The following is a 14,520-nucleotide window of genomic DNA, read 5'->3' as shown; positions in this document are numbered from 1 at the left end:
AATAAGTAAAAAAAACCAACAAACAAACAAAAATAAACAGTCCGAACAAGTTTCCGCTTCTACAGAGTTTGGGGTGGGGACAGTGTGTTGGTGGGCAGGGGCAAAGGTCACTTACAGACTCCAGCTGTTTCCAGGAGCTCTCAATGTGCTGCTGTGCACGGCGGCCATCTTGGAAATGCTGCGACAATAAAACAGACTGGTCAGACTGGTCGAACCGGTTGAACTGACGAAATCACACTGAGAATAACTGGGTCTGCACTACAAAGCAAATTAAGCACACCCAGTTTGTTTCTCTGTGGCCTGTAGTGATGGAATTTCCGGCTCTTTTTAGAGAACTGGCTGTTTCGGTTCGACTCACTAAAAAGAGCCGGCTCTTTCAGCTCCGAACCAGCTCTTCAGGTTGTTTTGTTGCTTTAATTAATTTATTATTAACAATAATATTTATATATGTTTATATATAAATATATGCGGTGGCCCCTAGAGACAAAACATGCACAAACTCCAAAACACATTTCTAGCATGAACTGAACTTCCAAAACAGAGCTACTAGATCAGTTAAATTACACAATTGAAAGCACGAAAGCATATGTGTATTGTTTATGTATTTATACACAAGCATTCATATATAGTCAAATAATTTAAAAAAAAAAAAATCATTTACCTGTTACTACCACACACCAAATCCGGTCGTTGGTACTTGCTGGCTTGTGTAGCCACTAGGTAACAAAAGCTCAACACTGCCCCCTAGCATCCTGGAGCACTTCTGTTGTCTTTTGTACGTGCTTCAGAGTTTGTATGTGTTTTTACGTGTTTTGGAGTTTTTAAGTGTTTTTACGTGTTTTGGAGTTCGTACGTGATTTGAAGTTTGTATGTGCTTTGTCTGTAGGGGCCACCGTAAATCTCCATCCATCCTCATCCGCTTTATCCGAGGCCGGGTCGCGGGGGCAGCAGCCTAAGCCAAGAGGCCCAGACCTCCCTCTCCCCAGCCACCTCCTCCAGCTTATCCGGGGGAACACCAAGACGTTCCCAGGCCAGCTGAGAGATATAATCTCTCCAGCGTGTCCTGGGTCTGCCCCGGGGCCTCCTCCCGGTGGGACATGCCTGGAACACCTCACCCAGGAGGCGCCCAGGGGGCATCCTTGTCAGATGCCCGAACCACCTCAGCTGGCTCCTTTCGATGTGGAGCAGCAGCTGCTCTACTCTGAGCCCCTCCCGGATGGCCGAACTTCTCACCCTATCTCTAAGGGAGAGGCCAGCCACCCTTCGGAGGAAGCTCATTTCTGCCACTTGTATCCGCGATCTCGTTCTTTCGGTCACTACCCACAGCTTGTGGCCATAGGTGAGGGTAGGGACGTAGATGGACCGGTAAATTGAGAGCTTCGCTTTTACACTCAGCTCCCTCTTCACCACGCGAACAAGACCCTGAGATACTTGAACTCCTCCACTTGGGGCAGGAACTCATCCCCGACCCGGAGTAGGCACTCCACCCTTTTCCGGCTGAGAACCATGGCCTCAGATTTGGAGGTGCTGATCCTCATTCCCGCTGCTTCACACTCGGCTGCGAACTGTTCCAGTGCGAGCTTTTATACTTTTATTTATTCACTCCACATAAAATGTAATAAATAAATCATATAATACAAAAAACAACTATTCACAGTTCAACTTTTAACTATTTAAATTTTCAGCTTTTTCCTTTTACAAATTTAAAGTGAAACAACACAAAACACTGCAAACCACAACACAATTAAATATAAATTAAAATATGAAAACAAAAAGAAGATGCACATTCTCTGTCATATGGACCTGCATGAATAAACTTTCTGAATCCTTTATCATCTGCAACTGAAAATAGTTGTGGATGATTACTATACCTTTCTAATGTGACGTTGTTGTCCCTGGTAGTGATGTGCGGATCGATCCTGAAATATCGATTCCTCCGATACCAAACATTTATCTTCTAGAATCGATTCTCACATTAAAATATCGATATTTTAGTAATTTAGGGTAAATTTGTAGTTTATCATTAACAGAAACACAGTGGAAAGAAATTATAAAATTCAGATTGTCTACATTCAAAGGAACTACTTCCTCTTCCGCCTTTCATAGTCATGTGCGAAATACGGCTGTATAAAAGTCTCGCAGCCCCTTGGCGTGCGCACTCACAACAATGGCTGAGCGTAATTGGAGTCATATGCGGACGTATTTTACCTCCACAAACAGCTGAGACGTGGTTTGCAATACATGTGGCAAAAAAGTGAGGTGTTGTGGCCATACTTGCCAACCTTGAGACCTTAGAATTAGGGAGACATTCAAAATGCATTTTACAGGGTTTATTTATCGGGTAAAATATGTTAAATGTCACCGTTATTATTGGCCGGCCCGGAAACAGCGGGGGTGTCCAAATTCAGAGGCTGCTTCCACCTGAGGACCGGCTTTCGCGGTCTAAAGAAAGCCGGGTAGTACGTCACGAGCTCCCTTGGTGGAGTGAAACTGCCGTCTGCTCCTTGCTATCTAAAATATAACCGGGCGCTGGCATAAACTCTCGACCATCTCACACTTTGTTTAATTAATTTTCTGTTTGACGTTTATTCAGCTGTGTGAAAACCCCGGAGGAACCCTCCCAAGGGATTAATAAAGTTTAATTTAATTTAATCTAATCTAATAACTTTAATCTCAGCCAAACCGATTTACTCACGAACAAATAAAACACTGAAAAAGCCAAACAATAACATTTTGAAGTTATCAAAGTGACTTATATATCATGTTTAACCCGAGTAATGAAAGACCGTGGGGGTTTGTAAACGATGTGTAGGTCGGCTCAGATATTTGAAGTTTACACAGCTACATTCTCACCTGAAAATATGTTAAAAGTTTTCTTGCGAGTGATATTAAAACTAAGTCGCTGCCGCCATTGTTGGAAACTGGAATTGGCTGGGCCGCGCTATGAATTCTGCAATATGGTTTTTCAATTTTGTTGTCCGGGTGGAAAATCGGCAGGGTTGGCATGTATGTTGTGGCAACATCACTAACCCTGTCAAACACCTCAGAGTAAATCATATCACAGAATATGACGAGCGTATGTTGAGGTGAACTGAAGAGGAGGAGAGGGACAGGTGCTGCCAGGGCGAGACAGACGTCTCTCACGGAGTCCTTTACTGCTGCAGGCAGGCAAGGTGTTCAAAATGCGCACAACTTCAGTTTTTTTATTTCTATGTGATGAACTCTGCATTATTAAGTGATAAGAACAAGTAATCTGATGTCCTGTAATCATTATGATGCTATAATTTGAGATACAATAAATAAAATAAGTTTTTGTACAAAGTATCGGTATCGGATCAGTATTGTCGATACCACCCTGAATATTACTTGGTATCGGATCGGAAAGGAAATCAGTGGTATCGCACATCACTAGTCCCTGGCTCTCTTTCTCTCTCTCTCCCTCCCGCTCTGTTCCTGTGCTACTGAGTGTAACTACCGCCCCTCCCCCCTCTACCCAGCGTAAAGCACAAGGCTTGCGTGTGGAGTGAAGCGGAAAAAAGTGCGAGAGAGAGGGTAAGAGAAAGGAAAAAAAAAAAACCCACGGCTCGCGATAAGGAGCCGGCTCGCGCCGTTCACGTCAAAGACCCGGCTCTAAGAGCCATTTCGTTTGCGACCGACCCATCACTAGTGGCCTGGACTCAGGCTGGCAGTGGGATAAACAGTGACACGAAGCGGTCTGCTGCTAAGTTAACCACGGTTTGTTGATCTAGCTACTAGGGGTGCAACGATACTCGTATCGATATTGAACCGTTCGATACAGTGCTTTCGGTTCGGTACGCAATCGAACAATACAATTTTTTAAATTTATTAAATCAACTTTTTTTCTGACGATGCTGTCTGTGTTGAGAGCTCAGTGGATCTGCGTTCGACTACTCCGCCTAGGCTGTACTGTCGAGCGCAGATCCACTGAGCACAGCGCAAGCTAGCAAGACAGAAGCTAAGCTCGTTGCAACATGGCAAATTGAACCTCCCCCACCCTCATTCAGATCTGGCCTTTGGAACTATTTTGGTCTTCATGTGAAGTATGACCCCGTCCAGCCCCACGCACGGGGCGATCCGCGGTAGCTCGTTAACGGAGATTTGCCGTGTTGTGGCGTTAACGTCATTTCAGATTTACGCTGACAGCACTAGTGGGAACACAACGAATATGACTGCACATTTACACCGACATCATCCTAGTGCAAAGACAAGTGGAAGCAGACAAAAACAACAAGCACGCACGCTACAAACTTTACCCGAGTCATTTAGACAGCCGTTAGCACATGATTCTCCTTATGGGGACCTGATATGTTTAATATGCTGCTGAGAATATAGCCCAGAAGAAGCGCGTAGTATAGCTTTTATTTTGAAAGAGCCATTTCTCTGTAATAAACTCTCTTTTCCAAAGATGAGTGATTTCTCCATCAGATAGATTTATTATTTTATCCCTTTGTTGTTTCAGCAACATTAAATTTAAAAACTGAACGCTTGAGTTAAAATATATATTTATAATTTTAATAAATAGCAAATTAAAAAAGCATGAACATTTTTTTGTATCGAAAAAATATCGAACCGTGAATTTTGTGTATCGTTGCACCCCTACTAGCTACAGGAGTGTTCACTTGAAAGGGGCGGTGTTTGTAGCATCTGACCAATCACAAACATCGAACATGTTTACACAGCAGCGCATAAAACACAATATAAACTGCAGTAAATCAGGTGTGTGTGTGTGTGTGGAGGTGCTGCCACTTGGCGTTGACTCTCTCTGCTGTAGAGTGTCACTCTCTGTTCCAACACACAGTGGTGTTTTTGTGTCACCAATTTAATTAAAAACTTATAGATAACTCCTTATTTCACAGTGTAATCTTCACGTCCTTGATCTGAAGCACACTCTTTGTTGATTAACTCGCTAAATGCATCCACAGCATTCCCTCACTGTGTCTGCAGGGTTTTGCTAGCTTAGCTCAGTGGTTCCCAAACTTTTTTTGCTAGGCCTCCCTTCGTTTTACAAGAAAAATGTTCGCGCCCCCTCTTTGCTTCAATGCTTTGTTTTAATGCATGCCTCTGTAGTGCTCACCCACATTTGCGTCTAAAAACAAACAACGTATTTAGGAGCACGTGTGAGAATAAAAACTAAGACAGCATTAAGCCTACACAGCCTCCAATTTTAAACAAGAACACTGATAATACAGCAGTAGTGAAGATGACGCTGTCATAGTTTAACATGGAGCCATGGCCCATCTGCAAAAAGCAAAGAGTGAGCTCAGGTGGAGTGAAAGTTTTGTTTCCTAGCGTCCAAAACAGCAGCTGTTCCTGTAATCACCATTAAAACCTTTACTGGGAAAAAGCTGACAGAAGTCCTTCATCAGCACCTGATCAACAAACTTCAAACATGAAAAAGAAAAATCTCTGTAGCTGCTCCATCCACCACCATTTGCTTTGTTTAAATCGAATAGCACCAAATCACAACAGTTGTCTCAAGGCGCTCAAAGCAGTCTTAGGATGGTCTATAAGACACATTGATGGTTTGGAGAAAGTACTGAAGTTAAATTGGAAAGATCAATTGGCAAAGAAGAGTATAAATAAAAATGGAGAGTCCTCTTCACACACTGAGGTCAGTTATGGTGTTCCACAGGGTTCAGTGCTAGGACCAATTCTGTTTACATTATACATGCTTCCTTTAGGCAGTATCATTAGAAGACATAGCATACATTTACACTGCTATGCTGATGACACCCAGCTCTATCTATCCATGGTGGGGCGATCGTGGCTCAAGAGTTTGGCGTTCGTCTTGTAATCGGAGGGTTGCCGGTTCGAGCCCCAGCTTGGACAGTCTCGGTCGTTGTGTCCTTGGGCAAGACGCTTCACCCGTTGCCTACTGGTGGTGGTCGGAGGGCCCGGTGGCACCAGTGTCCGGCAGCCTCGCCTCTGTCAGTGCGCCCCAGGGTGGCTGTGGCTACAATGTAGCTGCCAGCACCAGTGTGTGAATGTGTGGATGACTGGATGTGTAAAGCGCTTTACTAGTCCCTAAGGACCCCAAAGCGCTTTATACAAATACAGGCCATTTACCATTTACCATGAAGCCAGATAACACAAAGCAATGAGTTAAACTGCAGGAATGTCTTAAAGACCTGGGGCCTGTTCTTCGTACCGCGCTAAGTGAGTTAGCTGGATTTGATTGTTGACGATTTCGCGTGATCTTGGATCGTTCGGTTCTCCGAAGCTCATCCGGGACTTGCTGCCATAGCAACAGAGCCGTAAGCGTAAACCTGCTCGGGAGCAGGCTTACTTTATGTAAACAAGATTAGATCGCGGCCACTCAGGTATGTCCGCTTCATTTATACGAAAACAACAGCGATATTTTACCACTGTTTCACCATAAATAAATATTATCAATGTAACTAAAGATAATGCAGCACTTGATCCTTTTATTGATGTCACACAGATACATACAGGTCATTTCGTAAAAAAAGGGAAATGTACTATTAATCATTCTATTACATGTATTTGATTATTTCAGATGTAATTCATATTTTAGAGTAGTAATAGTAAATTACTTCATGTAATCAAGATGAGAGACCACGGCTATGAAAGCGAAGGTGGATTTGGGAAGTCTGTCGCAGCCATGTCCTGTCCGTATACGCGAGCAGCCCATTGCGGAAGGTGCAAGATTGATAAGGAGAGTTTTCAGAATCCAGCGTATATTGCGGGATAGACAGGATCCTTTAGCTCAGCGCGACAGTGTGCTCATAGAGAGATATCGATATTCCCGTGAGGGTATTATTCACTTAACCAACTTGTTGACGAGGGGGTGCAGGACCACCACCTGTCTTTTTTTGCTCTGCCCTTTTCTTGGTTGCTGTTATAAACAAACAAACAGATTATTTCAGGGTCTCTTTTCAAGAGACTAAAAGCAATATAAGTGATAAATATTACCATTCTGTAAAATATTCTTATATTTCACTTTTACTTGTTCCCATGTTCTAGTGGGTCCTGTCGTGGCTCTAATGTGAAAGAGGATATAATGTAATATAATATAATAAATTTACCCTACCGCCTACTGGTGTTGGCCAGAGGGGCCGATGGCGCGATATGGCAGCCTGACTTCTGTCAGTCTGCCCCAGGGCAGCTGTGGCTACAACCGTAGCTGCCTCCACCAGTGTGTGAATGTGAGAGTGAATGAATAGTGGTATTGTAAAGCGCTTTGGGTGCCTTGAAAAGCGCTATATAAATCCAATCCATTATTATTATTATTATTAAATTACTTACGAGTTTAATTTGTCAGCAACTTTCTGCCAGCCCTCTCTCCTTGCTTTTGCAGCCTTTGCAGTGTTCCCTTGCGTTTTAATTAAACTCTGAAACTCCTGAAATCCCTCAATCAAGAGTTCTTGCTCTGCTGCGGAAAAATACTTTTTGCCAACCAATCAAAGGGTTGCCGATCAATGTTTCTACTATCGATGCGTAGCCCCTGTTAAGCCACCCAGTGATCTCACATTACTTCATCCAGCTATACTAATCGTCAACAACAGGTGTGTTCGGAGAACCGGGATAGTGAGCTCAAAGTTAGCGCGATGATTTGATCTTGGATGTAGTAAGCGAGGTATGAAGAACGGACCCCTGGATGGCCGCTAACTTTCTGCTTCTTAATTCAGATCAAACTGAGGTTATTGTACTCGGCCCTGAATAACGCTAGAAATGTGTTTTGGGGTTTGTACGTGCTTTGTCTCTAGGGGCCACCACATATATTTATATATAAGCATATATAGATAAAACCGCTTTTTTTACATTAGTAATTCCTTTTGTGCATAATTTTATATTATTGTTAATAATAAATTAATTAAAGCAACAAAACAACCTGAAGAGCCAGTTTGGAGCCGAAAGAGCTGGTTCTCTAAAAAGAGCCAGAAATCCCATGACTATTGTACTCGGCCCTGAAAACCTTAGAAATATGGTATCTAAGCAGATTCTTACTCTGGATGGCATTACCTCAGCCTCCAGTAACGCTGTGAGGAACCTTGGAGTCATTTTTGACCAGGACATGTCCTTCAATGCACATATTAAACAAATATGTAAGACTGCTTTCTTCCATTTGCAGTTAATCCAAAATGCTGCTGTGTGTTGTTTATTCGTGATCTCTGAATTTGCATATGCCAATTCACCTGTCCAGGGGCTCGGATGTGATTGGTGGACGGAAGGATCAGCCTGGTGTAACTGGCTCCTGCTGCAGACGTATCCAATAAAGGACAATGGGGTTGGGGGGTGGAAAGTGTTACGTGCACTTTCCCCAGGAAGAGGAAGTCCAGCTTATTAGTCTGTGCCTAATGTCTTTTATTTTAAAGAGAACTTCATAAATCAGCTATGTTAGTGTGACTAAGTTACTATGGTAACTTCATCTTTAATTTAGGGGTGAGAATTTAACGCGTTAATTGCGATTAATTAATTTGAAAAAAATAAGACATTTAATTGCACTTTGCCTTCCAAGGGGAACTTTTGTCAATGCACGATTTGCTGGTATACCGATTACACTGATGCACACAGAAGAAGGAAGTGCGTTGCTAGGACTGACATGCAGTTTAAATGTTTTTTTCCATAAATTAAAAGAGCTTGACTTTATAATATTCATGTCCATATCTATTAATTCATTCTGTCGCCCATTAAAACCCTTTAAATAAAAAAAAAACATTTGTGTTTTGGGTCAAATGTTCTTGTGCAATTAAATGTGATTAATCGAGATTAATTAATTACAAAGCCTCTAATTAATTAGATAATTTTTTTTAATCGAGTCCCACTCCTACATCTGTGTTATTGGCATTGTCGCACATTTAAGTACCATCAGGGTGAGAGAGGGTTAAGGACGAGTTTCTGACCAGGAAGTGACATAAGTTTGGCCCACATGTGGCACATCTGCAGCTCTCGGAATGACGGGACTATGTCAGAGCATGCCTCAGCCATGCTCACCACACGTTGCCAAATGTGGGGTGATGTGTGGGCTCCATGTGGCAGAGCAGCTGGGAGCTGGGTAACTGAGCCGATGTGTCTGATGTTCAGCTTTGGGCAGCACGCTTCCTTCAAACCGCCACATTCTGCTGAGCAGCAGAGAGGGCGGGCTTATGACACGATACCTGGAACTTGGATGTCAGAACTCACAATGTCACTAGCAATGCATCGCAATAACTTTGGTGCATAAAAACACGGTCGGGCACGTTCACGGACAGAGCATCATCACTGCTCTGTGTACGGCTTAGGAGGCAACATACATCCTGCAGAGCCACAGTGTGGACGTGGCCAACCCTGGTGACCATGGGCCTGATTCCAGTCCAGACTGCAATAATCAAACAGTAAATCAGTCACTGAATACCAGTGTCAATATTTCCCTCAGACACATTGTTGGTTTGAAGAAATCATCCTCATCATCAGCTCTCACTTTGACTTAAAGTAAATCAAAGTGAATCAAATTTTACTTCCTAGAGTTTATTTCTATTTTAGTTTGTTTGAACCTTCTGATGAAAATCACAGACACAGGTCACATGATCATCAACATGTATACACACGCTGCAGTGGGTAGAGTGATGTGGAAGCTGCTTCACTGTGTACTGTACCACTGTGACAATAAACCCACTGGACTTGACGAGTGTGTGTGTGTGTGTGTGTGTGTGTGTGTGTGTGTGTGTGTGTGTGTGTGTGTGTGTGTGTGTGTGTGTGCGTGCGCACTCACAGACTTCCTCTCAGTCTTCAGCTCCTGAGTGTATCGTGTCAGCTCGCAGACAATTTGTGCGTTCAGGTTTTCAGCAAGATCTTCTCTCTGGATGGCGAGTTCGTTCAGCTGCTGCAGAGTCGCCGCAAACGCCACAAACCAGGTGTACCTGAAACAACCAGTCGGCTGGCCAGCTCAGCTCACACACACTTCACAGGAAGCACATTTTCACCTCACGGTCAAAGCGCGCGGCCGTAGTTTGATGGTGCATGCGCGTCACTCTCCACCGGAACTCAAACCTGACCCAGACCGAGCACTGCACCCGTGTCCAGCTGACAACCATTTCCTCAGAGTTGCAGGTGCCGACTTTAACCTCGAGTCTGTCAATGTGAGGTGGAGGTCGGTGCCTGATGATGCCAGCAGAACTAACAAGCAGAGATGCGGCGACCACAGAACCCTCCAATCTATGGCTACCACCCTCTGCAGGCAGGGGACACCTCCGCCCCTTGCCTGTGCCTACAAATTTCTGAAGAGGTTCTGAAGAGACTCCGGGAGTGAGTCCATTTACTGTAGGCAGTATGGGCCGATCGACCACTCCTCAGGGAGCACGCTCAGCAAAGTGCAAGTGTTTTCATTGCAAGCAGAAACATCTGAACCAGCATTTTCTGATCAAAACTGCGATTTCACACAACGCGATCGTGTATTTGCCAAAGCTGCGGTTTTCTGCAGCGTTCCTGACTGACCCGTACTACGAAGTTTGACTCGTGGGTGAACTCGGTACAAACAGGTAAAGACTCACCTGCTCTCATCTTCTCTGTTCCTCTTGGGGTGGTACTTCTTCGACAAACTTCTGGAGACACACAGGTGAGACACACAGGTAGTACAGACTTTTGGGGTTTTATTGAAATGAGACATTAAGGTAACACTCAGGTAATCAGTTTTACACACACATCATCTTCACTGTGAGTAAATCCAGGTACTAATGATAAACTGACTGATCAGGTATTGTTATTTATTTGAAGGAGTTTAAAGAGTTGTCTCCAAACCTCCTCACAGTTTGACTTTAACAAATGTGACAAACTAAATTCAGGTTTTCCAGGAGTTTTACATGGTCGTGATGGTTCAGGTCTTGGTTTAAGGACTATACCTGATCTGTTTGGCGTAGCTCAGCTCAATGTCGGCGCGCTCTTTTACAAACTTAGTGTATCTCTCCAGGAAGTCGATCCCCCAGCTCGTGTGTTTCTCCAAGTTATCAAACTGATCCTGAAACAGCAGACTGATGTTAGTGTGACCTTTGACCTCTGACACTCACCTGAAGCACAGCATAAATAACAATTTACTCGCTGGACCCACGTCCTCATTTTATGTTTGACAGCGTTTTAGTAGGTAAAGGTGATGCTTGGGCATGAGCTGAGCTGCGGTTTGGGGAAGGCTTTGAGGCGGACTGGCGACGGCTCCCGGGCCCGGCAGATCCCCACGTACTGAACAGAAGTGAAGAAGTTACAGAATTGAAAAGGGGAGGAGCACGTAAATGAGAATGACAGCTTGCAGAACTGGGGGAACCTGTACAGATGAGGACCGGAAGGAGCATATTTGGAGGCGTGGTCCCACTCCTGAAATTTCGATACATAATCTCCAACAAGTAGTGTTGTGAGTTTGGTCTCACAGGCCCTCAAAGAAATGGGAAAAACAAACATGGACCATCAAATCTGAACTTCCTGATCCTGTGAGCTCACACACAACGGTCATGTCCAAATTCATGGGCTGCATCCTCCCGAGGCCGCATTTGTAGGCCGATTACGTCACAGCGACGCGCCGAAGGCTGTCCAAATTCGTAGACTCCTCCGAATGCAGCCGACTAATGCGTCCTCCTTTTCCCCGAATTTGAAGGATGGGTCGGGTGTAGGGGTGGGTTTTTATAATCGATTCATCGATTAAAATCGATTCTGGCTTGGATAACGTAAAATCGATTCATTAAAATCCTGAATCGATTTTTTAATATAAATTTATTTTGCCCAAAATGCCAGAATCTCAGGTGACATCTCACAAAATTTCAAGAACCACCAAACAGTTAAGACAGTAAATGAGAGAAGGTACACGAATTCTGCACATAGCCTTAAACACACAGCGCGACCCGCGGATCAGAATCAGTTAGATGTCGCCTTTCTCACGGTCGGGGCTGAAAGCCGACAGCTCGCTGACTCTGATCTGTCGGCGGGTCGGCGCTTTGTGTTCACGCCCTTTATGCGCTGATTCTAAAGCTGTTAGTTTGATGTCTCTCCAAACAATATTGACCGAACCAGCAGCAAAAGAAGATCCAAACTACGCTTCACATAAACATCGTCATGAATTCACTCTGACTTTTACTGTTTTGCTTCCACCGTGATGCACAGCTCTCTCTCTCTCTCTGTACTTCAAGATCAGTTTCGCTTTCTTCATTATTCGCTTGCTTGTTACGCACCAGTCTACTGTTGTTTACAGGCTGTCGGCTGCTGTTTTTTTCCCTTTTACATTTTCCGAAAAGAAAACCTCATTTCTGCTGTTCAATACTGAACAAATTTAAACTTTTTAAAATTATTCAAAATGCAAAACGCCGTGTCTCTAATAAAACCGCTGTAACTTCAGAGGTAATGTTCATATGTTGATTAATAATTTTCTTTCGTTTTTGATATATTTTTATAAAATCCCAGGCCAGGAAAACCACTTTCATGTTTTTCTGCGTTTTATCTTCAGCTACTTTGACACAAAAGCATCTGCTGTGACGCTCACACCTGTGATAAAGTCTTGCGTGTGTCAGCTTCCTTTTTATTGATACAAAAATATGTAAATGTACTGATCTGAATTATAATATTTCTGACTGTCAAAATTTCCCAGATTTAAATCGAATCGATTTGGGACCTTGTGAATTGGAATTGAATCGATTCTAGAAATCAGTGACGATACCCAGCCCTAGTCGGGTGTGTCCTTTGTGACCTACCATATCCCAGAATTCATAGCGCGGCCCAGCCAAAGTTTCCAACAATGGCGGCCGCTACTAAGTTTTAAAATTACTCTTATTAATCTTTCTGGGTCACAAAATAAACTTTTAACATATTTTCAGGCGAGAAAGTAGCTGTGTAAACATCAAATATCTGCTCGGTTTATCAAGATATCGCATATTTGCAAAAGCGCTTCGACGTTTTCGGAGACGTCTGTTACCCATCAGCTCCATAGCGAGCCGGGAGCTCGAGGGTCACTGAAGCCGCCGAGAACGTCACAACTCCCGGCACATCATTTTCAGATCACCGCGGACCTTCGCTACTCAGGTTAAACGTGATATATAAGTCACTTAGACAACCTAAAAATGTTATTGTTGGTCTTTTTTCAGTGTTTTATTTGTTCATGAGTAAATCAGTTTGGCTGAGATTAAAGTTATTAGATTAGATTAGATAAAACTTTATTAATCCCCCGGGTGGGTTCCTCCTTGGTTTTTACACAGCTGACTAAACGTCAAAAAGAAATCTGATTAAACAGAAGTATGAGATGGTCGAGAATTTACACCAGTGTCCTGTTATATTTTAGATAGCAAGAAGCAGACGGCCGAGTTTATTAAACTCCACAGAGACAGCGGTGACGCTAATCAGAAGGCTAGACCGTCCAATTTCCCCAGCCGTTTACTTCCGGCCTACCCGACCTTCTGAGGACCCGGCCCACGTAGACCGCGAAGGCCGGGTCCTCAGGAGGATGCAGCCCATGAATTTGGACACGACCAACGCCTTTATCCTGTCTTCCTTCTCTCACCCCAACCAATCACAGCAGATGGCCCCGCCCCTCTCTGAGCCTGGTTCTGCCAGAGGTTTCTTCCTGTTAAAAGGGAGGCTTTTCTTCCCACTGTCGCCAAAGTGCTGCTCATAGGGGGTCATATGATTGTTGGGCTTTTCTCTGTATGTATTATTGTAGGGTCTACTGTACAATATAAAGCACCTTGAGGCGACTGCTGTTGTGATTTGGTGCTGTGTAAATAAAACTGAACTGAACTGAGGCCACTTTATAAAACAGAAGGTCAGTCGGCTGCTTCTGGTGCAGCAGGAGGGGAGGCAGAACACCTGTCAGCAGGTTAGGTTCACAGATGCTGTTACCATGGTAACTCACTAGCAGAATCTGCTCCAAGGATCAGGACCGGACCCTCTCTAGAGTCTAGACTGTGTGTGTGTGTACTATGTTTACATATCTTTGTGAGGGCCAACAGTCACGGGGACAAAGCACCCGTCCCCACGAGTTTGAAGACATTTTTGAGACTGAAGATGTGGTTTTAGCGTCAGAGTTATGTTTAGGGTGGGAAGCAGCTGGGAAAGCATTATGTCAATTAGATGTCCTCACTATGATATAAAAACGTGTGTGTAAGAGTCGCGTGCTGCACCATCATGGAGGTTGTAGCTCGCGCTTCTGTCGTCATTCATCGTGTTGCTATGGCAGAGCAGACAGAAGAACGAGGCTGCGCGCGCGCGCACACACACGCAAACACACACACACACGGTTACAGGTTACCGGTGCGAAGCTCTCAGGTGCGGCTCGTGCACATACCCACAGCTCGGTGCCCCAGTTGCAGCTCATGGTTCTTCCTCTGGTCCTTCCTCGCGCTCTTCGTCTCGGTACCGGTGATCAGCTGCTGCAGCCCACGGCACGCATCCTCCACCTCACCGACCTACACACACGGAGCTCCGTCAGTCTCACCTCCACCTGTATGTCTCTGCTGCATCTGAGCAAGCAAAGAACGCGGTCACGCGCAGCACGTCCCCGGAGCACCCTTTGTCATCAGTGAGGAGATG

The 14,520-nt window shown here is 44.3% G+C and overlaps 1 protein-coding gene across 3 annotated transcripts in view; it reads right to left on the bottom strand.

The window, feature by feature from the left end:
- The window catches only part of fnbp1a (formin binding protein 1a), a 40,797-nt gene extending 26,277 nt beyond the window's left edge, over positions 1–14,520 (bottom strand). For 2 of the 3 annotated variants that reach the window (XM_086257950.1, XM_086257952.1), the window contains exons 1-5: positions 14,276–14,520; positions 10,860–10,975; positions 10,512–10,562; positions 9,734–9,881; positions 116–178 (exon numbers count right to left, since the gene is read on the bottom strand). In XM_086257950.1, the coding sequence (XP_086114076.1) occupies positions 116–178; positions 9,734–9,881; positions 10,512–10,562; positions 10,860–10,975; positions 14,276–14,305 (408 nt within the window). In that variant the 5' untranslated portion in view covers positions 14,306–14,520. The remainder of the gene's footprint in view (positions 1–115; positions 179–9,733; positions 9,882–10,511; positions 10,563–10,859; positions 10,976–14,275) is intronic. The other variant, XM_086257951.1, reaches the window with a different exon arrangement.

This window comes from Aulonocara sp. 'chitande type north' Nkhata Bay, linkage group LG12, assembly GCF_057382095.1.
Source record: "Aulonocara sp. 'chitande type north' Nkhata Bay isolate Kocher_YH1m ecotype deep benthic linkage group LG12, A_spYH_male_GT1.1, whole genome shotgun sequence".
Taxonomy (NCBI): domain Eukaryota; kingdom Metazoa; phylum Chordata; class Actinopteri; order Cichliformes; family Cichlidae; genus Aulonocara; species Aulonocara sp. 'chitande type north' Nkhata Bay.
Note: the sequence above shows the minus strand (reverse complement) of the source record. Positions and strands in the feature narration are given on the sequence as shown.